The sequence below is a fragment of the Caloenas nicobarica genome, chromosome 2 (assembly GCF_036013445.1).
Source record: "Caloenas nicobarica isolate bCalNic1 chromosome 2, bCalNic1.hap1, whole genome shotgun sequence".
NCBI classification, from domain to species: domain Eukaryota; kingdom Metazoa; phylum Chordata; class Aves; order Columbiformes; family Columbidae; genus Caloenas; species Caloenas nicobarica.
Window position 1 is genome coordinate 53,886,583 of NC_088246.1, and position 25,193 is coordinate 53,911,775.

General features: G+C 43.1%; 1 protein-coding gene across 2 annotated transcripts in view; it reads left to right on the forward strand.

Annotated features, from left to right (window-relative positions):
* Positions 1 to 25,193, forward strand: part of PDE1C (phosphodiesterase 1C) — a 422,458-nt gene that overhangs the window by 166,621 nt on the left and 230,644 nt on the right. Inside the window, exons 1-2 of one of the 2 annotated variants that reach the window (XM_065628629.1) lie at positions 11,072 to 11,136; positions 11,723 to 11,825. The exons of the other annotated variant lie outside the window; for it this stretch is intronic. Coding sequence (XP_065484701.1) covers positions 11,725 to 11,825 — 101 coding nt within the window. The 5' untranslated portion in view covers positions 11,072 to 11,136; positions 11,723 to 11,724. Of the gene's footprint in view, positions 1 to 11,071; positions 11,137 to 11,722; positions 11,826 to 25,193 lie in introns of those variants that run through there. 2 annotated transcript variants of the gene reach the window in all.

The window sequence follows — 25,193 nt, forward strand, 5'->3', positions numbered from 1 at the left end:
GTCCAGACCACACTTCCTCAGTTTAGCAGCAAGGATGCTGTGGGAGGCTGTGTCAAATGCTTTACTGAAGTCAAGGTAGACCACATCCACCGCTCTGCCATCATCTATCCACCTTGTTATGTCTTCATAAAAGGCTATGAGGTTGGTCAAGCACGACTTCCCCTTGGTGAAGCCATGTTGACTGCCCCTAATGACCCTCTTATCCTTGGTATGCCTTGAGATGGCACCAAGGATAAGTTGTTCCATGACCTTCCCAGGGATGGAGGTGAGGCTGACTGGTCTATAGTTACCCGGGTCCTCCTTCTTGCCATTTTTGAAGACTGGAGTGACATTTGCTTTCCTCCAGTCCTCAGGCACCTCTCCTGTTTGCCAAGCCTTGGCAAAGATGATGGAGAGTGGTCTAGCAATGACCTCAGCCAGCTCCCTCAGCACCCGCGGGTGCATCCCATCTGGACCCATGGATTTATGGATGTCTAGATTGCTTAATTGCTCTCTAACCCAGTCCTCACCAACCAAGGTAAACTCCTCCATTGTCCTGCCTTCCTCTGGGGCCTCAGGGGTATGGGGCTCCTCAGGACAGCCTCTGGCAGAGTAGACAGAGACAAAGAAGGCATTCAGTAACTCTGCCTTCTCTGTATCTTCTGTCACCAGGGCACCCACCCCATTCATCAGTGGGCCTACATTGCCTCTGGTGTTAGTTTTATCTGCCATGTATTTGAAGAAACTCTTTCTGTTGTCCTTGACCCCTCTCACCAGGTTTAACTCTAAGGAGATCTTAGCTTTCCTAGTTGCCTCCCTACATCCTCTGACAACAGTGATGGTGAATCTGAAGGTGAGACATCTGGAGAGGACATTCATAGTCACTGTTCTGGAGTTTCTTGCATAGGATTTGGCTGAGAGATCTCTACATGTGTAGAAAATATGTGATGGTGATTCCCTTGGGGATGGTTTGCTCCCTCATCCTTCCCAGACACCAGTCAAATACCATATGTGGGAACAATTATGGCAATCATTTCACTGACCTCCTGCACTGTTGTTGTCTGTCTTCAGTACTTCAGTTTATTCTTACATCCATCCTCTGGTGGCCAAGGTTGCAGTAATGTGCAGTGGAAATGGGGAAACAGGTTAGATGAGAGTGTGAACAAGATGTTGCTGAAGTCTGATCGATGGATCTAATTTAAATGAGAATTGCAGGAATCAGCTTAAATAAGGATTTTAGGAATATCACTTGTTCTTCCGATGCAGGATTTATCTGGAAGTATTACTTAGAAGATTTTTAGCTATTGACAACTTACGGTGTTGCCAGTGAAATGCCACAAGGCAGTGGTGAAGGCTAAGGGTGAAGTGTAGTTTGTAAACTCTTAATGATCTTCAAGCAGGGCTTTGGAAAGTCAGTTTGAAAAACGGTCCTTGTAGATGCAGGAGGAACACTACGATTTTTAGCTAAAATGCTGCACAGGTTAAAGCATCAATTGGAAGTGTAGCGGTGTAAGGATTTGATCTTCAAGTCAGTAGGTTTCTTTTCAGAATGCAGAGTGCAGGATTGAGAGGGTGGTAAACAAAAGGCTAAAGGACAACTGTGAATCTCTTGCCAACAAGAAGTTTTTTTCTTTCCTGTGATTGTGATTTGCAGTGTTCAGGGTTTCATATATATTCACGTTCTTTGCAATCTCTATATTAGTTTGTCTGTCTCAGGATACTTTTCTGCACAACATGATAATGAAAAGAGGGAACAGCAGTACCAACCCCTGTATAATCTCTCCGAATATGTGGTGGAACATCTGCAGGGCACAAGACTCAGTATAGGTCACTGCGTCTATCCTGCTGCATTGGGTATAACCCCTGAGGGAGCTGGGGAAGCTTCATCTTCAGATAAGTGAGGTGGGATTTTTCATTTGTGCTGCACCAGTTAGGAGGCTTTTCCAGAGGCTCAGTGCTCTGGTGGTTATAAATCTTCCAGCTTCCAGTATTCAGGGCCAGTTTATTTCCATTTGCTCTTGTGGGAAGATTGCTCCTTTAAAGGTGTGTGGTTTTTTTTAATTTGTGTTTTTTTTGGTGTGTGCGTGGGTTTTTTTGGTTGGTGGTTTGGGTTTTGTTGTTGTTTTGGGGTTTTTTTTGTTTGTTTTTTTTTGTTTGGTTGGTTTGGGTTTTTTGTTTTGTTTTTTGTTTGGTTGGTTTGGTTTTTTGATTTGTTTTGTTTTTCTTTTCCCCTGGTGTTTACCTTTGATACCTACAGAGAAGAACTGCAATCCTTTTCAGTCTTTCTTTTGCTCTCTTGAAGCAGCTGATCCCTCAGCCTTTACATGAGCAAGGACAAGACAGGCCAGCTGTGGCAGTGGAGAGTCCCAAGAAAGCTAATTTACCCCACATCCTCATCTTGCTTTTAGTCATTTCCCACCTCACAATTGTCTGTGCCAGTGCCTGTTTTTTTCAAAACATTGAAATAGAGGCCTTCGTAAACTCCAAATATGTTATATCTACCCCATTTGCATGATCATGGGAAATGATTTCAGGAAGAGACCAGGTTAATCAGCCATGATCCAATGTGATAAATAGATGTTGCTTTTTATTCTGCTTCTGTTTTCTTTAATTATTCTCTCCGCTGAGCTCTGATGCCTGGCACACTGCTGAGATCCCACTAAAGAGCTTGTACTTTGTGAATCACTTCAGCAAAAGGTCCCTGCACATTGTAGATCCCTGCTACCAGGCAGACATTTCTCTGCTGCTGATGGACTCCCTGGTTTTAGAGCAGTATGGTTTTGCATTTTGCTTCCACACTCTGCTTTCACCCGTGTCCAATGCATATTATCCATGGAAAATTATGGAAAATATTAATTTAATTGGGGGTGGAAAGGTCCCAAGGCTAACATTTGTCACTTGGACTGCAGTCTGCCAGAGCTGGTTAGTTAAATTGCCCTGATGTGGCCATCTCTGCCAGCAAAGGCAAGTGGAGTGATCAGCGGTGGCTATCTTTCTCTACCAGGAGAGAGCAGATGAGGAGAAGGGAAGGAATAGCATTTGGGCTCCCTGATATGAAAAGCAGTGGTAGTCCTAAAAAGCTACTGAGAATCTTCCCTCTGTACAGCAGCTAGGCAGATTTTAATTAAAAAGGAAAAAAGTGGAGATGTAGTTTATAAATTTCTTTCATGTACTTTTAAGTCCATAAAATTCAATGGTATATACACAGATATTCCATGATAATCATAGATTTATTTCCTAACTCCAGAAGGGATAAAATATGGTATGCAATAATTTCTGTCTTAATTCTTTGTAATCTGTGTATATCAAATATATGATCAAATATAGCACTTTCATGGTACAGGGGGCAGCATTGGCCTGTGTAATAAAATGTACTTTGTGTATGAAAGACAGACAAGTGAAAAACCTCCCACTTCTGTGTCTCAAACATATAAGTAGTGATTAAAAAACTCTGAGACAACTTCATTCTTGTTTTGAATAAACTTCAGTATTTTTTCAATCTCTTTACATCTGAAGATGTGAAGGATGACCTGGAGCAGGAAACTTGGCAAGAATGTTGAAAGCTTCAGGTCCTCAAAATGGTCTACTTTGACCCCATTGGATGTTTGCTACTGAAAAAGGAAAAGACTAGAAAGCCGGTTCTAATTTAATCCTCTAATTCGATAATTTTTTTTAAGTAATTAATTGCTTGGACTGCTCATATCTTACCTGCTTTTGCAAAGACTTTACATGGCTGAGTTTTTAAGCTCCCCTCATTCTTTTTTTGCAAAGCATTTTATAAGGCTTCTCTTCCCCTAACCATCACTCCTGTCTCATGCCTCCTTCCTAAACTGTCATGTATAGTAATATAGATTTTAAGGCTTTCTAGCGCTATGGAGGTCATTAAAGAAAAACGGACTTTAAAAAATGCCCTTCAAAAGTGACAGGGCTTTTGTCAAAGTTGCAGTGCTTTGAGTGAGTGCAATAGGGATTTTTATGGAGCTATTGCAATGCCATGGTTTAAGTAATAACTTCAAGTGTCACCAGCATGGACATTTTCTCATTTTGGTAAGCCTCCCAAGTTGAAGAAGGTTTCCGCAAGTTTTCTTAAATCTGCCTTCACAGAAACTGAGCAACTCTGGGTCAAAAAGAACAGACTACAGAAGAGGTATGTGCTTGTCTTAGTGGCAGCATTAGTTGATAGTATTTGACAGAAAAATTCTTACCAGTCACCAGAGCTTTTGATCAAAACTGTCAGCTTGATTCAGTTGACTTAAGAAAAGTTTAAATGAACAGCAAAATTTCCACCAAGTTCATCAGTTGCATTTTTTTGGTGTGCTGATGATTTTACTGTCACTTTTGTACTTTTTTTGTTTGTTTATTTTCTTGGACAAAAAGCTAAAATTTGCCTTCCCCTAAAACTCCTGGTTGAAATTCTCACAGTATGCCTAGTTCTAGTGGCAGTCTGAGACTGAACACATTGTTAAGATGCAGAGAATGCAGCAGTAGTCTTAATATATTCTCTTTATATGTATCTATATCTCTCTCTATCTAGTTCGGTGTTTTTGAAACTTTTTGAGAGAGCAGCATTCTCTGGGTCAGCTGCATCTGTGTGCCTCTCAGACAGAGAAGCTAAAACTATCCATAATTACTAGATGCAGCAGAAATCAAGATTCCCCAGCCTGGAGAGAAACAGGTGATTGCTTAAAACTAGAAAATGGAATTGTAACAAAAATCTGAAACCAACGTACCCCATTTACACTAGTGTAACTCCAGATGCTAACAGATACGTTGTATGTTCTACATTTGAATAATATATGGTTGAAGTATGATTCTTTAGAGCACATTCACTAGGCTTAGGACCTTATAATGTTCTGGACTAAATGAGACACAGGCATCTCTGCTTTGATGACAGTTTCTTGCTGTCAAAAATGCTTAATATTTATGTGAATATTAATGTTTTTACAGCAGCCAAAAGCTGAATCAGGTACAAGTTATTCTGTTCACTATCATCTATTTTGTAGTGAAGTGTGACAGAGTTAATTATGCTATTATAGAAATTGTCTGATTTATTCCCTGAAACTCATGTTTTCTTGATTAACTCTTCATACACTTAGCACAGTCGTTACCTTTCTCAGAGTTCAACCTTCTGAAGTTGTTTTGCTCAGGACAGAGTGCTGTAATTGTGATTTTTTAAAAAATGCATACGAGTCAGCTGCAATATCTAAATATTTCCCAATCACTATCTTACATTTCAACATGAAGAATAAATAAGGTAAATGCAATGCAGTGATACAGCTGATCCCCTCTCTCTCCTCTTAAGCTCTTCTCAAACAAACAAACAAACAATTGTTCTTAAGTGAAAGCGAGCAAGAAACTTTCTTCCTGCTTGGATAAAGACTGAGCAAAACCTGCCTATGTTATTTTGGCATTAGCAGAATTAGCAGAAATGTCAGTGTTTTACAAACTGTTTGAATATAGTATTAGCATAATATTTTGGAATATGGTACTAGCAGACTCATCACAATGTTTGCCAAAACTGAATTTCAGAGATTCAGACTCAGACATGCAATAATGAAAGCAAAGACAAATACTCTTCTGCAATTTTGGTTGGAGACATTAGCAGTGAGAGAATAAAATATATTCGGGATTATTTATGCATAGACAGACATATGAATACATTGTAGTCATAGTAATTATAGAATTTTTTATAATACTTGAAGCTTTCATGCCGTCAAATCAGATTAATTGATGGGAGAAAATGCATGTTCACACAGGCAATATGTAGGAATAGCAATAGGCAGCGTTTCAGCACTCTTCCAGCATGGGGTAGCTTAGCTGTTTTTGCTGCAGTCCAGCAAAAACTTCAGAAATCTTGCTGCTTGAAATTATCGCTCCAGTTTGCATGTGCTCACTGAAGTGCTGTTTACATCAGACATGCTGCTGCCTTGGAAGCATTTTTGGTTGCATTGCGCCTTTTAAATGTTATTGCTAAATCCACATAGCTCTGGTGAAGTCCGCAAAGCAGACTCTTGAGCTTTCCCACTCTTTTTCTAGGCCTTGCTTAAAAAGTAAAAGAAAGGAACTGTAGGTGCCTTTAAGGAAAGTTGTTGTTGGGGACTTTAATCTGAAGACAAGCCTAGTTTACAGCCATGCAGTATGTCAGAAGTGGCTCTGACCATTCTGCCTTGGACTCACGTATGAAATACCTGTACCACCACCCTCAGAAAGGCAGACCTACTCCTGCACACCCTGGTATTTTTTCTGTTTTGCAGAAATGCCTGCTCTCATGGGGGCACATTGTGGATGCTATCCACTTCAGCTGCCTTTTAACACCTCTCTGCTGTGTGTCTGCAGCATCCTCCTGCATCTGCAGTTCTGCAGAACAGTGCACTTAGTAAGGAAGGAGAAATTCCTGTAATTAAGATCCTTGCTGCACAGGGCTAAATCAAGAGGCTTTTAGCATGAATGCAAGTATGGTCCTGGACTGAGGAAGGGGAGGTAAAGAGGGCATAGCTCCCATTTACCCAAATCTATGCTCTGTGGAGGAGGAGGCTGGCACAGCGTTCATTTGGACTGCCTGGGACCTCTGCATTGCTCTTCATTCTTTGTTGTCACTGACAGAGAGGACCTAGTGCCCAAGGAAGGGACCATGCAAAAGCTGTCTGGGATGACTGTCATGTCTTCTCTTCCACAGATGAATGGAGGAAGCAAGAGAGCTTCTTCCAGGGTTCAGGAAGGAGTCCTCCTGCCCTGGACATCCAGCCAGGTAACAGAGCAGCAGAGGGAAATCCAGTCTTTCACTTGCAATAAACAATATCTTATCTCTGTCTTGGCCCATTTGCATGCACAGTGGGAAAAGAACCCTGGTTTTGGGACAACACTTTAAATGGAGTGAACCAGGTGGTGCCATTCCTGCTTTTCGGAGCTGGACTTGCTGTGTGCCTATGACTTGCCTCTGTGCAGGAACACGAGTGCAAGAGCTGAAGCAGTGCTGTTTGCTCAGCCTATAAATGTCACCCTTTTGGAAGCTACTCTTGCTCACCATGAGGTGGGCATCTGTTTAAGGACAAGGTGAGCAAGATGATGTGTATTCATTACAGATACTTACGGGACAAGTTCATAACATTTTACAGCTATAGCTGCTGTCTTGGTGTTTGCTGTCTTGCTGGCACCTATCACAAAATCAGACTTACAGGATTTAAACAAGCAAGGGAATCCCAAACTTGAGCTCAAACACAGTGATACCAATACCCTGCATTCCTATTTTTCCCTGTTAGTCCCTCTGTACTTTAAAATCAAATGGGCAGAAAGAAAGATGTGTTCTGTAACTGCTTTACTCACCACCAAAAGGCAGTGACATGTGCAACACATAAGCTGTTCAGCAATGGGCATCAGTGTAAAGGGAAGTGGTACAGGCAGTGAAGAGTAACGTCATGTTCCATTGTCACTGCAGAAGGAGAGTAAGCAGACAGCATATGCCCCAAGCTGGTACAGGTGTCTTCTCTCTTGTCAGAAAACTGCTTACTATGGCTGCTTGCACCGTTCTTTGTATCATTCAAAAGAGGTTCCTAGAGCAAACATTCTGGGTTGTCCTTTGTAGTACACAAGTGGAAAGAGGACCATCTAGAGAATTATTCATGCTTCTACTGCTCCTAACTTGTCTATTTTCCTTGAATGTGTCCCAACTCGACTCAGCTGTCTGCTGGTTATGTTTGAAGATCTCACTCAATTGCAGAAAACTGAAGATTGTCACCAATTGCAGCAGCTATACCTGGATGGCTCCTTAAGAACTACTCTTAGGAAAAGATTTAAACCACTTGGAGCTAATGGCTGATAGAATTTAGCACCTGGCAATGGGAAGGATAACATTCATTAAACAACTAGCTTTCTGAAAATCAACATCAGGTACTTCAGAGAACTTCCCTGGATGTAGTGTTGCAGTCATGAGGTTGAAAGTCATCAGGATAAGGTGACCTTCTCCAGGGCACAATTGACCAGGCTGCTGGAGGTGCTGAGTGTATGTTGACCCAGGTAGCAGGTAGGACCCTCATGCTGCCTCAGCTGCTGGGCATTCCTTGTTGCCTCTAATTAATTATTGGAGTTTCTTTATCATGGGAAGGAAAAAACAGTTACTATACTGTAAATTTTTGTTAAAGAAGGAAGGAAACTTTATTTTTAGAACATCCCAAATTACTCTTTTCTAGTAGTCTTCTATACAAAGCAAAGCCAAATGGGGAGGTAATGGGAACTGAAGAGGAGAGACTCTTGCTAATAGCTTATTTTATTTTGTTACCACAGTGCTGCTGTTGTGTGGGATCTCATTAGGGACCTCTCTTCTATCTCAGCTCCACATTGTGTCACGACACTAAATCAAATGGGGCAGGAAGCCACCCTGTGTCATGACTATCTCGTCATTGTCATCTCTGCCTGCATTGAGCAGATAAACTACTGTCTTTGTCTCCACTTCCCTCAGCCAAGTGTCACAACTGTAAAAATGCTTGCCTTTGGCAGCAGCAGCATCCTCAGACATGCTCCTGATTCCTCTGTGGCTGCCTTTAGACTTTCCATTTGCTTCCACAGGCTCCAACACTGGTGTTGTTCTTGTCAGTGCTTGTTCTTCTCCCAGTTCGTGTTTTACATATCACCTTGTTTCCTGCAAATGCTATGAGCTCTCTCTCCGCCCATAATTCCTGTAAATATCATTGCTATGACATCATACCGGTCCAGCCCTCAGTTTCCTCAACAGTTGAGTGCAATGGCATTTTTGTCTCCATTCTCCTGATTTGGCCCCTGTCTTGACTTCCCGGTTTTATTTGTTTTTACAATTAGGTATCAGAATGCACAGTCCTTGTGTTCGGCAGTTTGTGATCTCAAAGGCTCTTGGAGGTCAAAATACAATGAAACAAAAGGCCATGTACCACTCAAGGCCTGGAGGACATCTATATTCTCCGGTGTCACATTTTTAACAGGAACCACTCAATGTTAATTTAGTTCTCCAAATCTGTGGAGGCATCCTAGCCTGGCACAGAATGGCATCTTTCTCTTTTTTCTTCTCTCTACCTTGCTATCTTCACCTGCCCAATATCACTTCCCTGCATTATATCTTCATAACTATGACACTAGTTCATATTTTTTCTGATATTTCTGCAGCCTGTAGTAACTTTCCTTTAATTCTTAGTCTCATCGCTCTGTATTTGCTTTTAGATATCAGCTGAAAATAATTTGGTTTGCTTTTCTTAACTTTTTGTCTTCTGTCATTAGGTACATATTCTTTCTGGAATTACCTGGTATTTTAAATGCACAATTTTTATAGTAAATAATAACATAGTGAAGGTGAAAATTACCTGGGTTCTGCTAATCGTGACTGCCCGATTATTGCTGAAGAAAAGAATGAGTCACTGGTTAAATAGATAACATATGGGTAAGGTACAGACATGCAAGTTACACCAGCATCAGACTGTTGTTGACTTATATTTTAGTCTTGAGCTGGAGCTGATATGTTTATTGTTTCAAGGGTAAATGTTATTTTAAAAGTGTATGGGCTGTGGCATGTTGGTAATACATCTGTGTTGCAATGATGATTCCTGGTAATAAATTTAACTTACGGAAAATGCTCCTGACTAAAGCGGAACAGGAAAAATGCAATTCTGTGCATCCTGCTATAGAACTGAAAGAACTATACAGGAAAAAATGAAGTGTAAATGAGGTTTGTTGTTCTTCCGGCTGCTTTATGTAACTGTGGTAGGCCATGTGTCCATGGGGTTGAATACCTGCCTTTGGTTTTCACGTGAGGCTTTTTTTTTTAAATATCTAAAGCCTGCAGGACCTAAAGGCGAGAGAGCTTTGCTTCCTATAGCAAAATAGAAATCTCAGTATCTCTGTGTTGATTTGTGTGAATACTAAAAGCTATAAAGGGTTTCCTTAAGTGGGATGCTTTGCATTTGGAAAATCTAATATCAAATGCATATTGTATGCATGTTGGCAAAATGATACAGAAATGATGAGGGACGATAGTAACTTCGTCTCAGAGTCTCCTCCTCATCAGTGGAACTCACCGTCCTTCCTGTAGGTAGGTGGCAACGCTGTGCTGGTTCTCAGATGGAGACACCGAGATAAGGAGTGGGGAAATGATTACCTGTCACCTATGAAACAAGTGGCTGAGCTTCTGGGTCTTACTGATGGATGACTGGGACATCTTATTGACAAGGTCAAAAGTGCCACAAAGTTGGTAAAACTCAATAATGTAAGCTTTGATTCAGTGTATTTAATTCAGATCTTTTTCTGTCAATACGATATAACTTGTTACAGAGCCATGTCTAATCTCACTAGATGAAAATGAACCCTGGCACTTTTCCTACTTTGGAAGAAAAGTTTAAAAATTTGTGGTTTTACCTCAAAACTTTTTTTAACTTGACACCTACCCATGATCAGGTCGGTGCAATGAAGGAGATCCTGGTCCTTCCTCCTGCCCGGAGCAGGAACCCTACAGGTGTAGAGAGGGGTGCCCCGTGTTGTGGTCCCTACTGTGCCCGGGGTCGGCATGGGGGTGCCCCAGGGGACCCTGAAAGCGTCATCCTATTGCAAAACTAGGGTTTTAACCTCCTCTGTGCAAATATCTTGGGTCTGAGCCATAGGTCCTGTTTCAAGCCTCATGCATTATAAATAATGTATTCTCCTTTAATGTATTGTTTGTGGTTCTTGTTGAAAGGCATCGATATATCCCTGACTAACGTGTTGGGCTTGATCTCTCTTTAGCGTACAGACTTCCCCTGCCGTGTTTTGGGTGGCTTTAGACAATGGTGGTTTACCGATTTATTTATTTAAAAGTGGGTTTTGCCCCAGTTGAAGCCTTCTAGCCCGTGCTGCGCATCCCTCTCTCGGGAAAACAGTCTGGCTGCAATGAAGCAGATGGCTGTTTGCCAGGAGTGAGTCGCTCACTTTCTCTAATTTACCCTTCCTTTTATTTTCTTTTTTTTTTTTTTTTCCTAATGGTTTGGCTTGGTTGGGTTTTCAGTCAGAGCCAGCCTTTCTCCCAACAGCCCGTTCCCCCCGGCGCCCCCGTGTCTGTGCGTGTGTGTGTGTGCGGGAGGCTGAGGGCGAAGCCCTGCCCGGGCTATGCTGACAGACGACTTTCCCCTCAGTTCTCAGGTTTTCAGCCTGTCGGCAGCGCTGCCGGTAAGATGGGGCGGGGAGGGGGGAAAATAAAATAATGCCAGGGAGTGGGGACGGCGGGCCGGAGGTGCCGTTGGCTGCGGCTCGCGGGGCGGCGGTTAGGGCGCGCGCGGCGGCGGTTAAGGCGCGCGGGGCGGCGGGACCCCGTGCAGCCGCCCCGCTCCTGGCCCAGCTGCCGTGCGGGCAGCTTGGGCTGTCAGCGAGGGGTTTTGTCCTCCCCTCCTCCCTTCGTAAAGAGCCCTCAGCTGCTCTTGCTGTGAGCGTGTCCTCGGCTTATTGTAAAAATAAAAGAACAACAACAAAAAAAACCCAAAACAACAAAAAAAACCGGGCAAACCCGCGTGGGTTCGCGGAATGGGGACGCGGCTCCGATGCGCACCCCCCCGCCCCGGGCCAGCCCCAGGATGGCTGCCGCCCCCCGCGCGCACCTGAGCGCTCGCGGGCTGCCCGCGCGGCCCCGCGGGGCGGGGGGAGAAGCGGCGGCCAAAAATGCCGTCGGCTGCCGGGCAGCGTTAAAGGGGGGGAGCGTGTGCGTGTGTGGGGGCAGCGCCCGTCCGCGCTCAGCCTTAACCCGAGCCCTAACCGGCAGCCATGGAGTCGCCCACTAAGGAAATCGAAGAATTTGAGAGCAACTCTCTGAAATACCTGCAGCCGGAGCAAATAGAGAAGATCTGGCTTCGCCTCCGAGGCTTGTAAGTAGTACCTTTTTTTTTTTTTTCCTAAATATCCTTCTCCCGTTTCCTCCCATTGTTGTAGTACTTTTTTTTTTCCCCTTTCTTGCCGGTACCTTCAGAATCTGCCAGGAGTTTCCACACCTGTTATCCATAAATACAGTGACTTAATCTTTGCAAAAAATCCATTTGCTTCCTTAAATTGAACTGCTTGTTACAGAGAACAAACATTTTCCAGTGGGAATGTAGAAATGTCATTAATGAGGCATTGTAAGATACAAGGAGTTACTGCCATGCTAACTACTTTAGCTGCTATACTAGAAAAGTTTCGTTGTAGCCTGAATGGTACTTTATTGGATCCTCTGTTTTCAATAATCTTACCCTTAAGATGCAACATACAGAAGGTGTCTTTTTCCCCTGGAAGCGTATACCATTTCTGGCACTGACATGCTTAATAAGGACAAAACAGGCAGAGGAGGCACAATTGGAAAACATTTCTAACAGCATTTGTAATGGCAGCAAACTCATGTTCCATGGATTGGATTGTACTTACTAATTTATACATTATGCCTGACTTGCCGTGAAATGGTGGGACACTGCCGCCTGGCTAGAAAAAAAGTACCTGTGCTTAAAGAAGAACTTGGCACTGCAGAAAAGTAAAAGTTTACAGGCTGTAGAGTTTGCGTAGCTTATTTAGAGTCAATGTCTGGTATCTTTTTCAGATTCTCAGTATGTAAAATACTGTCTACCAGTAATAAGATCCATTACTGGCAGCAAAGCATTTATTTGCCCATCAGTTTTCCGGCAAGGCAGAGAGGGGTATTACCATGTTAAGCTGCATCCCTCCCTGTGTTCAGAACTGTTTGTTTGGGTTTTTTTTCTTCAGCCTCATATGTTAGAGTTATTAAAATTTCAGCCCTCGAGGGAAAGGGGGGTAGGAAGAGAGCTAGGAGAGTAGGGAACAGCGGCAGCAAGAAAATGTAGAAAGAGTAGGCTAACAATTGAAAAAAAATGGGTCCAAGATAAACTTGAGTTGCTCTGTGAGTGTTATTTTCTGTGAGCAGCAATGGCATATTTTGTAAAGCACATCCAAAACTTTTGTAGGACTCCAAGCAGTCTAAGAGATGTGCATGAATATGTATTTCTTTCAAGGCATCACTCCAGGAAGCCTGTTTTGTGAAGGAACTTAATCAACGTAGGTGACAGCTGTCTTGTAAGCCTTCCAAATAGAACAGCCACACAAAACAAACCCTCTTATTTTCAAGTCTGTGCCATGCTGTAGTATTAGGAGTCCTTGAATTTCTGTCTAATATGGAGTTTAGGAGCATGCTGGTTCGTGTTCCACCTGAAGTTCATAGATAATTCTTCAGCAGCATTGTAGTCCAGGATTTCTCCTGCTGTTAGTACAAGGCTGTGTCTGTATATTATACATCAAGCTCTGGTCTCTTCTACCTTTTGGAAATCTGGCAAAACTGTAAGACTTATTCTAGATATGTAGTAACTCATGCTGTTTTTCAGTATAGCCCTCTCTGTTGGCAGTGTGTGTGAGCGTAACAAACACATCCTTTCTGACTTTTGAGATTTCTTCACCTAACCTGGAGACTTTTTTTTTGTACAATTCTTGATCACAAGATGAAAACTGAAATGTGTTCTGCTCTAATTAAAGTCTGTAGAAGATTTTCCATTCCCGGTCATTTTATGGAGGCTTTTAGCATGTGCATACACACACAGGCAAACTGGTCACAGACTGAGGTTTGGCATCATGTTTCATGACTTTTCTGGTCCATTTTTATGCATGCCTGCATGTGTAAGAATGATTAGATGTGCACAACCACCTTAATTAACGCAAATAAAATGCTTCATCCTGGAGAGATCAAATACTGCTTGAGAAGATGTTTCTCTCCCCTGCCTATGATACACTGACAGCCGTATCACACAGGAGTTGATTAAAAAACACAACAAACAGTGCTACCAGAGTGGTGTTATACAAGTAGCAAGAGATAGCATGCTGCTGGCTGAAGCTGCCTGGGGAGTTGTAGTCTGCACCAGGCAAATACCCAGGAGGTCATTTGATCCTGACACCCCTTCTTAAATGAGAAGGGCTGTGATGATCTAAACAATCTCAGGTGCTCAGCATTGTGTTGGGCATCTCCTTAGTAGGACTTCACCCATGGCAACTCTGGTACCTTCCTCCCTGTTTTCCCACTCCTGGTGCCAGGTGTTGTGTTTACTCACAGTGACCCAGTGGACAAACCAATACTGGTCACTTCTTGCAATACCTAGGTTTTCCAGGGGGTGGAGAAGAGAGGTCTTTTAATTTTCACCCCATCTCAGCCTACTTGGTTTTGTTCTGTCCTGCAGGATGGTTGGCCTTCGGAGGTTTGGGCATGGGATGTGTATTTTCAAGGACTAGGGAAGTCTTCTGGACAGCGTGTGAAGGGCAGGTTTTCATGAGGCTGAAGCCAGGTGTCTGTTGCAACATGACTCATATGTTGCTGTAACAGCCAGACAAGATACTGAATTTGCCTCTGGAGTGGAATGGAAGGATTTCTTTCTCCTTTTCCTTATGTATCTCTGCGACACACAGCTGCTTGGTCAGGCTGGCCTCGTTGCTTTGTAATGATAGCAGTATTAGGCAATGGTCCTTAGGCCATGTACAGATTCCTTTTGCTTTTACAGTTTAAGAATGAGCTAAAATACTAATGCAACAGCATTACTGAAATGTTTTTACTTGACCTATACATGTTCATGGCTTAATAATTCTATGCAGCAGTTTATAAGAGAATCAAGTCAGTGGACCCATAATGTTTTCTCAGGTTTAAGGGAGCGTGACAAATTGCCTCACTGGGCAGTAACTCATCTGTGGCAAAATATTTGGGTGCCTCAAACCAGAGATCTATGAAATAAATGTTGTGTTTTATACATGACCTATTAGATATTAATTTACATTTGATCACAGCTTAGAAAATAATCTTTTAGTGGTTTATTATTAATAAAATTTCAGGTAAAGTTTCTGAATAAGCTGTTTCCTGGCTAAAGGTACCATTAGAGTTATATGAAACTCTCCAGGGGAAATCTTGAAAGTTGAGAATGGACAATTTTGCCCATTTTTCTTATGTTGTGCCAGAATGTCAGGGAGAGGTTTCCTCTGGATTTCTCCCTGTAGGAGCTCACTCTAGCAAGCTGGCTGCGTGCACCAGACATGCAGCCATCGGGTTTCTTTCTTCCCTGGGAACGAATGCACCAGCTTTTACTGCAGCAGGGACACCATTCTGTGTTTCGTCATCATCATAAATGAATCAGCTGGGAGCAGCTTCACATCCCTTCAGGGATATCTCAGATGGGGCTTCCCCTCTCAGCTGTGGAGGGTTGCCTGCCCCCTAGGAGTGCCTCCCTACTACCCCGTACCTCCCTGTCCCCACAAGCTAACACCTGCTCCCACTCCCCAGCTGCCAGGGAGGCTGCCAGCCACCTCTGCACCTTGCTGGGTTACACACATGCTCCTGCTGAGCCCCTGTTTAGTCCAGGAGTGGATCTCCTCGGTTGCTCGGCTGCAGCTGGACTGCAGGGATCTCACTTTGTTTCCTCACATGGGGCCTGTCTTTGAACAGTTGCCTCTGGTTCCCAAGCAGTGCTCACTCACGAAGGCTGACAAGCTCAGCCTGCAAGAACCTGTGTTTCTTAAGGATGCGTTGATTGTTTCCTTATGGCTTCTCAATAGCTGCTGCTGCCAGAAAAAGGGTCTTGAGTCTCTTGTCCTGACCTGTCTTCCTTCCCCCACGGATTCTGCCCAGAAGGCAGTCTCTTATTCAGACTTGTCTTATTCAGCTCCGGGCTTGGACACTGTATACATGGGAATTACTTATGAGTCTACCCTCCACTCTGATGATTGCTAATAACTCACACTGTTAAGCTCAGGACCTTCCGCTCTGCAAGACATATTAGTTAAAATTAGGTGGGACCCATTACAGGGCACTGTTAGCAGCAGACCTTGGAATTAGCACTCTTAAAGCTCCATGAAGTGCCTTCAGTTACCTCCTTATTTCTCAAGAACAGAGAAAGTACTGAAGCCGTTTTCAACACTAGGATTAGGTGTCATGTGTGATGGCATTGAAGAATCCAAAGAGCTTTGCCAGTTTCAGTGGAGATGTGCTAGTTTATGGCAGCTGAAGACCCAGCTTGGAGATGTTTTCAGTTTGAATTTGGTTGCTTTTATGCAGAAAAATAAAACCTTGGTTTCTAGCTATTACAGTATTACCAGCATCACTGGCATCTGCTGGTGCCCTTGCAATGCTTTAAGCATTGCAGAAGGAGAGGAGAGAAAATGGACTTTAACCTTCTTCCCGGTAGCTGGGATTATAATATTAAATTGCTAAATGCATAATAAATCCCTTCATTCTCAGCGCAGTACTTCCTCATGCTGTAGAAGATGAAATTACAAACAGCAGCCATCTCTGAACTGTGACTCAAATGGGACGCTTGACTTTGACCTCATTTTTTGCACTCTGCTGTTCAAAACTGTCAATGTAGAATTGGTTTAAGAAATCTGACGAGGAAAGAAGATAGAAACACATATAAATCAGCGTCTTTGAAAACATCATGATATTACTGAAGATCTGGAACAACATTTCAGCACTTAGGGCATTTCTTCAGCTTCCTCTGCAAAGCACCATGTATCCTGTTGGCCTTGAAGAGGTCCCAGTGCGAACATTTGTGTAAGATCCAGATTTGCCCTTGAAATAAGTGGTGAAGCAGCAACTCATTTCAATGGGAAAACATGGAGCCTTGATGACTGAAGATGATCTGGCAAGTGTTAGCATGCCACTGCTCAGTTATCTGTTTCCCTGTCTTATCTGTATGTGTTCTATGGTATTTTTAGGTTTTCTTATTTGAAAAATGTCACATACAGAACAGCTGGTTCTGCCAGTGACAGTATCCTGATCTGCTTTGTTTCATTTATGTGGCCATCATAAACAGGAACACATAGAGCTCCCTTCCATTTCAGAGGTGTGCTTTACACAGTGGGCTTTGTCCCCAAATATTTTAGTTGGCAGCAGATAGTAGAGGTTAAAAAAGCCCCTCAGAAAGCACCACTTGGTTAGGAAATGTGTGAATTAGTCACTTTTCAAGTGGAAAATATGAATATGCTAATTCCTTTCCAGAGGTGAGAGAGGCACTCAGGCTGTCTTTGGTCTTGGTTTCAGTCCTCCTGAACCTCCTGAGGGTCTGGGTTTAAACTGAAGCCCTGTTCACTCTGGAAGCAGAACTGAGGTACCTTCAATGGTATTTAAATACAGCTGCTTCCACCCTTTTTCTGGTTTGCCTTTCCTAACGAGTGTAGACAGGGATTACTTCTCAGAGGACCATGTCAGGAAAGCTCTCTGTAGGTCTCTTGGGTCTGAATTTCACTTTTCCTATGGCTATCATGATTCATGGAAGAACTGAGGAGGTCTCTCTTGTTAGCACGTGGGTGCTGGGAATGTGCTAGAGGCAGCAGCTGGTTCTTAGTTTCGGTGAGCTACCCTGTGGGTATGAATGACTCAACCAGTTTTAAGGTTTGTTTGGGTCAGGTTGATCCATAATATTGTTCTCCCCATGGTGTGAAGAAGGGCTGAATTTTACCATTAAACTAACCCATAACAGCTTGCAGTATAGTCCTTGAAGGAGCAAGAGGAACAGAAGTGCTGCCAGCTGCTAATCTCACGACTGAAAAATGGTCAGAGGACAGAATATACTCTAATAAATAGCAGAACAGCAACTCCAGAAAAAGTTAATTAGAAAGTACAATGTTTGGAGGTGTAGTAACTCAGTAAAGCGATAGATTTTGCCACAGTCTTTCTATTGCTTTGTTCCACCCAGTGAATTTTATTTAAATCTTAAATCAATGGATCAGTCCTGTAGGTAACAAAAGAGAGAAGACTTCATGTTTAATACTAAAATGTTGACTAAGAAATAATATACACTCTCTAGTTTTTGCCATAATCATAAAAAAGCTTTTATTCTTCTGGAGGTAGTACAAGTGAATCATACCTGCAGCCCAAAGAGCAATTATTTGTTTCAGCAGTTGTAAAAAGAAGACCATAGCCTGTTGTAGAATAAAGGGGCTCCCTTTGTAATATTTAATTTGGTGCTTTTCAAATATCACTGCTATAAAGCTTGCTATCCTGCATAGGAAACAGAGATATGAAAAAAGTTATTTTGGGGGAAGATGAATTTAAGCCTCGGCTCAAAGGGAAACTAAGAATCTCTTCCTGGAATTCTTTTTAAAAACTGTCTCGGTGGGATAGGAGTCCATACAAAAAGAAATAAAACCCAATAGAAGACAGCGCTTAAAAATCCTCTGCATGTGTGTGTGTGCTTGTTTTAAAGGCTGTGAAGCCAGCTCATCTCCTAATCTGCCAGCTTTGGGTGGATTCAAACACTATATTAAACCCAACTTGGCTCTTGAAAGGGTTTGTATTTAGTATGTTTCTTTCTTTTTTTTTTTTCCCGGCAATTCATATGAGATTTTCCTGTTCCGTTCTCTCTTGTCTTGTTCCATCAAAAAATCACTTCAGCCCTTTCAAAATACTAGAAACAGTCTGACTCTGATCGTGATTGGTAGATGAGGCAAGATTGAAGTTCACATATTAGGGCTGACCCATTAAAACACTATAGCAGCTGTGAAACGTATCTCTACAGATGCAAATTGCTATCAAAACACTGGGGATTTGGATAAATCAGAGGTTTGCTAGAAGGGCTTGTTTGGATTCATAGGGGTGTTTTTGATCTCCTGAACTGTGCTGTAAATACTGGGAAAAACGACCTCATTGATACCAATGCATTTGCAGGGGTGAAATTAGAACCCAGTTCCTGGTCTTTGGAACTTTTTTTGTTTGTTTTCTTTGAAAATTAACTGATGGCTTGAGAAATGTTGTTTAGCCCAATGATGCTGCAAAATTTTCTCTGACAGTGTTAAGCCCAACTTCGTGTTTAAATTTGAATTGTAGCTGAGCAATAGTCCTTCCTCCAGCAAGCTCAGTACTGCGCCAGGCCTCTGCCAAAATTTGTCTGCAGTTGTCTTGGATATTTGAAAAGCAGATTCATTTTGAAGGTGCGATTATAAATAAAAAGAAACCAGAACTGAAATTTTGCAAAAGAGTAAGAGTACAGGTCAAACCCTGGTGAAACTATTTGCAATAAACTTGACTGGTTGAACTCTGTAGAATCAGAATGCCTCTTAAAAAGTTGGTAATATCCATATTTAAGGATTTTTTAAATTTTCCTGATCAAGAGGAGGGGTGCAGAACTCTCAGAGAGCCATAGCTCTACATGATATGGCTGTCAAGAACAGGTTTGCAAGGCTGTCTCTCTGCCAAGGAGCCCGATTCATGTCACAGCAGTCTGCCTTGCCTTCTTTGGGAGGACCTCGATGTTTAGCAATTGGTGAGACTGGATAGAGAAGTCCATGTGAGCTCAGTCATGCAGTGGGAGGGGGTTGGCGTAATCTTTCTTGGAGAGAGAGAGAGAGAGAGATGTAGGTGACAATTTAGCTATTAAGATCCATGTAGACATGTATGATAAGTTCCATGCTTTTCTTCCATATCTGTCAAGCTGTGGAGTCATTTTGTTATTAATGTGACACTTTGAATGGCTATTAGTAGGTCTGTGTCATCACGTTAGGAGTGATTTCTTACACTCCTAGGGACAGATACTATTCATGCACAAAACTCCTCACCAAGACAGAAAGTTGTACAATATCCATCTGTAGCACGAATCCTGGCTTGGCGCAAATCTCATTTCAACAGCAAGATTAGCACAAATTAAACAGAAGATCTGTGCAGTTTTTAACAGCTGAGGCTGTGCAGAGCCCTTGAGCTACAGCTGTGGCACTCAGGGAGTCCCTGCAGAGCGCATGGCACAAGCTCCAGCAAGCATCCACGGGCAAAGGAGCAGAAGTAGAGCATAAACCCCCTTGCAAGGCTGAGCAGGTCAGATGGTTGCTGTAAATGATGCTCAGATCGCACTTCCTCCCATGCCTCCTGTGGAGCAGCTGGTTTTCTGGGATTCGCTAGCGGTAAGCAGTTACTGATGTCTGCTAAGCAAAGAGTCTGAATACACAATTTAAATGTGCTCATATACTCATATTCATACAGCAGGGACAGCTACATTCAGATGGGAGAACTCTGTTTTTTTTTCAGACTTGCCTGAAAAGTGAAAGAAGAGGAAGCTGTGGGGGTTGAGGCTGGGAGGGGAGAATTGGGAGATCATCTACAAAAGAGTGTACTGACTCATAAAAAAGGTGGAGAGGAGAACCAGAGAGAGCTTTAAGAAAAAAAAAAAAAAAGTTGTTGGTGGGGGAAGAGATAGTCCTGTGAGTTCTTCAGGTCCCTACATGTAAACATTTGTTAGATTTCTTTACTTCCAGGTTAAAATAGCTCATAGCACAACATACATGCAAGTCATTTAGAAATTTGAGTTTTGCTGAAAATCAGAGGGGCAAGGGCTGCCTTCAAGAACATTTGAAAATGCTGCCCAATCTGTGGCACAGTATTTTTCGCCTTGGATGCTAATGGGAGACCTTGAAGGAAAGCCTGGATGTCAAGAGAACACCTCTGGTTATAAATGCTGCATAAAACACTGTTTCTTTGTCACCTTCTGAGCATGTCTTCGTTCAGGCAAATGAGGTTCACTTCTTCAGGAGGCCATTGGTTTGTTTCTTTAGTGGATGAGGGGAACTTTCTTTGGTATCTTGGCCATGTTTTTGTTGTAACACCAGTCAAAATCCTCCCTCCCAGTGTTCCCATTAGCATTGTCTGAGCAGTCATCTTCCCTCTCCCTAGTTGCACTCCACAGAGAGCCTACAGATTTAGATGCAGTTTGACTGGATGTGTAGATGATGTCATTCATGTCGTACAGAGAGCATCTTTAAAGTGCTTTGCAGAGAAAGGCTTTTGTATAAATGTTCAGCGATCTCTAGAAGACCTGTTTCTAATTAGCTTGACCGCAGTGAAGAGATCTTTTTGCAAATGGAGAAGAATGAAATTCTTGAGTTACGCAGATTTACTGAATAACTTGGAGTAAATTTTCGTAATGGTTCCTACTTATCTTTACAGTCCGTGAAACATCAAATTGCATTTTGAATTACCTATTTGCCTTATGGAGGCAGATCTGCTCCTCTTTTGGGCCAGAGGCAGGGAACTTGGCTCTTCCTTTACAGCAGCCAAACTTTTAATAACTGGAGTCGCTGTAGCAACCATGGCACCTGGTATGTGGAAAGGACAGGACTTGTTTATTTAAATACATTTTTACATCTGAGGCCTCTGAAGACAGCACACTCCCCCCGTGGTTGCTGTAGCATCTAGATTCTTATGAGACAGCTGGTGACAGCATGGAGTAGTGCCTTAAGGAACAGAAATCTCACACAGCCTCCTCCATTCTCTGTGTGTATGCTCAATGCCTGTTCCCATCCACCCACCCCTCCATCCCAGTTCCCTCTCCCGAAGTTTCCCCCTGTATGGTGAGGAATTCCCCCACTGAGACCGCAGGGCAGCATTTCTGAGCTGCAGACTGTGGCGGGTGGCATCACTGCCTCCCTCCCTGTCCTCTTTCCTCTCTTCCTTCCCTCTCTCCTTCTCGTTTCCTCTGCCCTGGTGCCTCATTCGGTGGAGCCAGCTGTGTGCAGGCACACCGTGTCATTCATGCCCCAGGGTGGAGGAAGGAAAGATGGGCAACCTTCTTTGCTGTCTGCAGAGAGTGATGGTGTAGTGATGCAGAAACGGTGTTGATGGTGTAGCAGGCAGCCTGCTGAAGGTGCCGAGCCCCGCGGCAACTTGCAATTTTGAGGGTGGGAGCCTCTGGGAAACCACTTTTCCTTCTGCAAATAGACTTGCGCTGGCTGTCCCAGGGGCCTGTTGTTGTTCAGACGGCTGCCCTCTGTAATGTCCCTGCTCCTGGAGAAACACAGAGTGCTGAGAGGCCCAGAAAAAGAGCATCGACTCCTCACAAGAAATTGAAATGTTGCCTTTTCCTAAGAATGACATTTAGTAATTGGTCTGTTAATGAGGAGGCTCTGCTAGGACAATAGCAGTCCTGACTCACTACACAAAGTATGGTCGCTAAAAGGCTTGAATAATTTTTAAAAACTACCAGTATGCTGAAGAAGGGGTGGTTGGGAGGTGGGGATGGGGAAGTGAACCTTCTTTTGGAAAGGGAACACTGCATCTTTGTGCAGCAATTTTTTCTCCCCGTGTTTAGGCTTGTTCAACAGTAATCCGAGTGTTTCAGCCTGTAACCCAGAGTCAGGAGAGGGCCTGGCACAAAAACATGAGTTTTAAAATTCTGCGTCACACCAGCTGTCTACTAGCAGACAGAGGGAGTGGATTGTGTTTGGGGGGAGGAAGGCTGGAGGGAGAAATAACAACAAGCAACAGTCAGATTTACTAGAGCTTAGGGCAAGATGCAGATTTGTTTAGTGACTTCATGCATGTGGCTGGTCTAGTCCGATGTAATTCCAATCTGTGTTTCCTGTCTCAGTATTTAATCCAGGGTATGAAGAATGATTCCCCCCTCCCCATCGTTGCGTACGCTCTAAGTAGTCACAGAGCCACCCTGCATGAAACTAACTGGACAGCTGCCTGTTTGGCTCCTGCAGAATCCGAACATGTTCATTTTACACAGTAGCAGTAATTAAAATAAGTTTGTAATCTGTACATACTTGTTTCTTCCAGGGTCTGACAGCTTTTTGCCACTGGGGGAATGGAATTCCAGCTTAATGGTATTATGTGCTTCCAATGTACACGATACATTGATATTGCCCCGATATGTGCTTTGCAAAATCCTGCTTTACCTTATTCCAAGAGGAGCTGTTGTTCCCTTTTACACTCCTTGTTGATATGACTCATTTTCACAAACCCTTTTCTTCAGGAAACAAACAGGATACAGCTAAAGAACGCACAGGAAAGATTGCGTATATGCTCCCTGTTTTTGAGACATACTAATGAAGAAGCTGCATCCCACTTGCGGAGGTCAGTGTTGCCATCTAGATATGATGTGCAGCACATCCCTGCTCAGAGCAGCAGGGAGGTTTTCTTCCCTCCCAGCCCCTCCGATCCCATTGTGCACCAAGTGCCACAACCTCTTCCAGTGGGAGAGGCTACAGAATAGGCTTGTTGAGGTACCACCCATCCTGTACTTTGCAGGTCATCACCTTTACTAATTTCAGAGCCAAAAGTTCCATAACTCATCTGGAATGGCCAGCTAGAAGGCAACACTTGGTCAGACTAAGTGCAGAGGTATTTTTCAAGTAAATATGCAAATGTCATACACTGTGGTGATTTGACAATCCTTACTTTTTTTTTTTTTTTTTTTTTAAAGCATGAATACTGAGAATTGCACTATATTCTTTTTAGACCTCAGGACTTTATGTTCCTGAAATGTGCTTTCCTGTAACAAGATTTTTATGAGCATGCACTTTTCTTGAGAATGTGATGTTAGTGAAGAACAAGAGAATTTGCTTGTGTACTAAGAAAAAGCAGAATGAACAGTAGATCATATTCTTTTCAAAGGGTTAGATTTTCAGAAATAGACCCATTTTACTTTTTACTTCAGGTTTTTCTTCAGCTAAATTCACACCAACTTTTTTTTTTTTTTTTCTTTTTACATGAGTGGTGGAAAACTGAGTAAATATAGAGGAAGAACCTCAAGGTTTCAGTAATTGTACTAGCTCTACACAAAATCTACATTTATGAAATGATATATTTAGAAGTTTTTAGAACAACATTTGCTGACGTCTTTTGTAGTTAAGATGCCAACACATTAAAATCCCAATCTAGTCTGTTGCCTGGTACAGGGCAGTTTCAGTACTGAATTTGAGTTCTAGTACTGAGTTTGCCCTTCTGATTAGGCCTTACTGGAAACCTTGTTTGGTGACAAAGCTGGAGCACTCAGTTGTCCCCCCAGGTTTCCAGTGCTTCCTGCAGATCCTTGTACCTCAGATTGTCTTGCTCTGAACCTTCCTATACATGCAGAATTCAATGCAGATAAATTAAGTAAACTTTTCCTGTGCTCCTCTTGCTCCTCGTTTGGTATGTGTACTGTGCTATGGTAAGATACACAGCAGTTTTGTTGCCTCTTCTGATAGCCAGTGATGTTTATCAAAGTTTGAGCAAGCCATAGAATCATTTTGGTTGGAAGAGACCCTCAAGATCATAGAGTCCAACCATAACCTAACTCTAGCACTAAACCATGTCCCTAAGAACCTTGTCTAAATGCCTTTTAAACACCTCCAAGGATGGTGACTCCACCACTTCCCTGGGCAGCCTGTTCCAATGCTTCACAGTCCTTTCCGTGAAGGAATTTTTTGTAATATCCAATCTGAAGCCCCTCCACAGCAGAACTTGAGGCCATTTCCTCTTGTTGTATCACTTGTTACTCGGGTGAAGAGACCAACACCCTCCATGCTACAACCTCCTTTCAGGTAGCTGTAGAGAGTGATAAGGTCTCCCCTCAGCCTCCTTTTCTCCAGGCTAAACCACCACAGTTCCCTCAGCTGCTCCTCATCAGACTTGTGCTCTGGACCCCTCACCAGCTTCGTCGCCCTCCTCTGCACTCTCTCCAGCACCTCAATGTCTTTCTTGTCATGAGAGGCCCAAAACTGAACACAGTATTCAAGGTGGGGCCTCAGCAGCGCCTAGTACAGTGGCACAATCACTTCCCTAGTCCTTCTGGCCACACTATTACTGATACAAGCCAGGATGCTGTTGGCCTTTTTGGCCACCTGGGCACATGGCTGGCTCATATTCAGTCGGCTGTCAACTAACACCCCCAGATCCCTCTCTGCCAGTCAGCTTTCCAGCCACTCTTCCTCGAGCCTGTAGCGCTGCCTGGGGTTGTTGTGACCCAAGTGCAGGACCTGGCACTTGGCCTTGTTAAACCTCAAACAATTGACTTCAATGATCCAGCTGGTCCAGATCCCTGCATGATTGCCCTTTGTTGAAATGAAGCTAAATAAAATCATGACAGTTGATCGTAGAACACATGAATTGATCATAGAAATTAATCTTTATGTCAGTGGAAAATAAAATACCTTTAACTAATACACCTTTCATGCTGCTACTTGAATAAAAGTATTATAGCTGTATAGGGTCCTGCCCAAGGTCAATAGGTGGCTGGTTTTAGGCTCACCTTGGGAGATAATATTAAGCCATGGGTCAAGTTTGGTTTGCCAAGTAGGTCAAGTCAGTTGTATCCTCATTATCTGCTGGAGCAAATCTTAAGAGTGACTCCCTTCTTACCACCACCCTTTCCCCCTTCCCCATTCCTCCTCCCCATACTCGAATCCCTGTTTTGCCAGGAAATTGGCACCCAGCACTCTGGCTGTGTGAGCAGCAAAGGAATTTGGACTTGAGT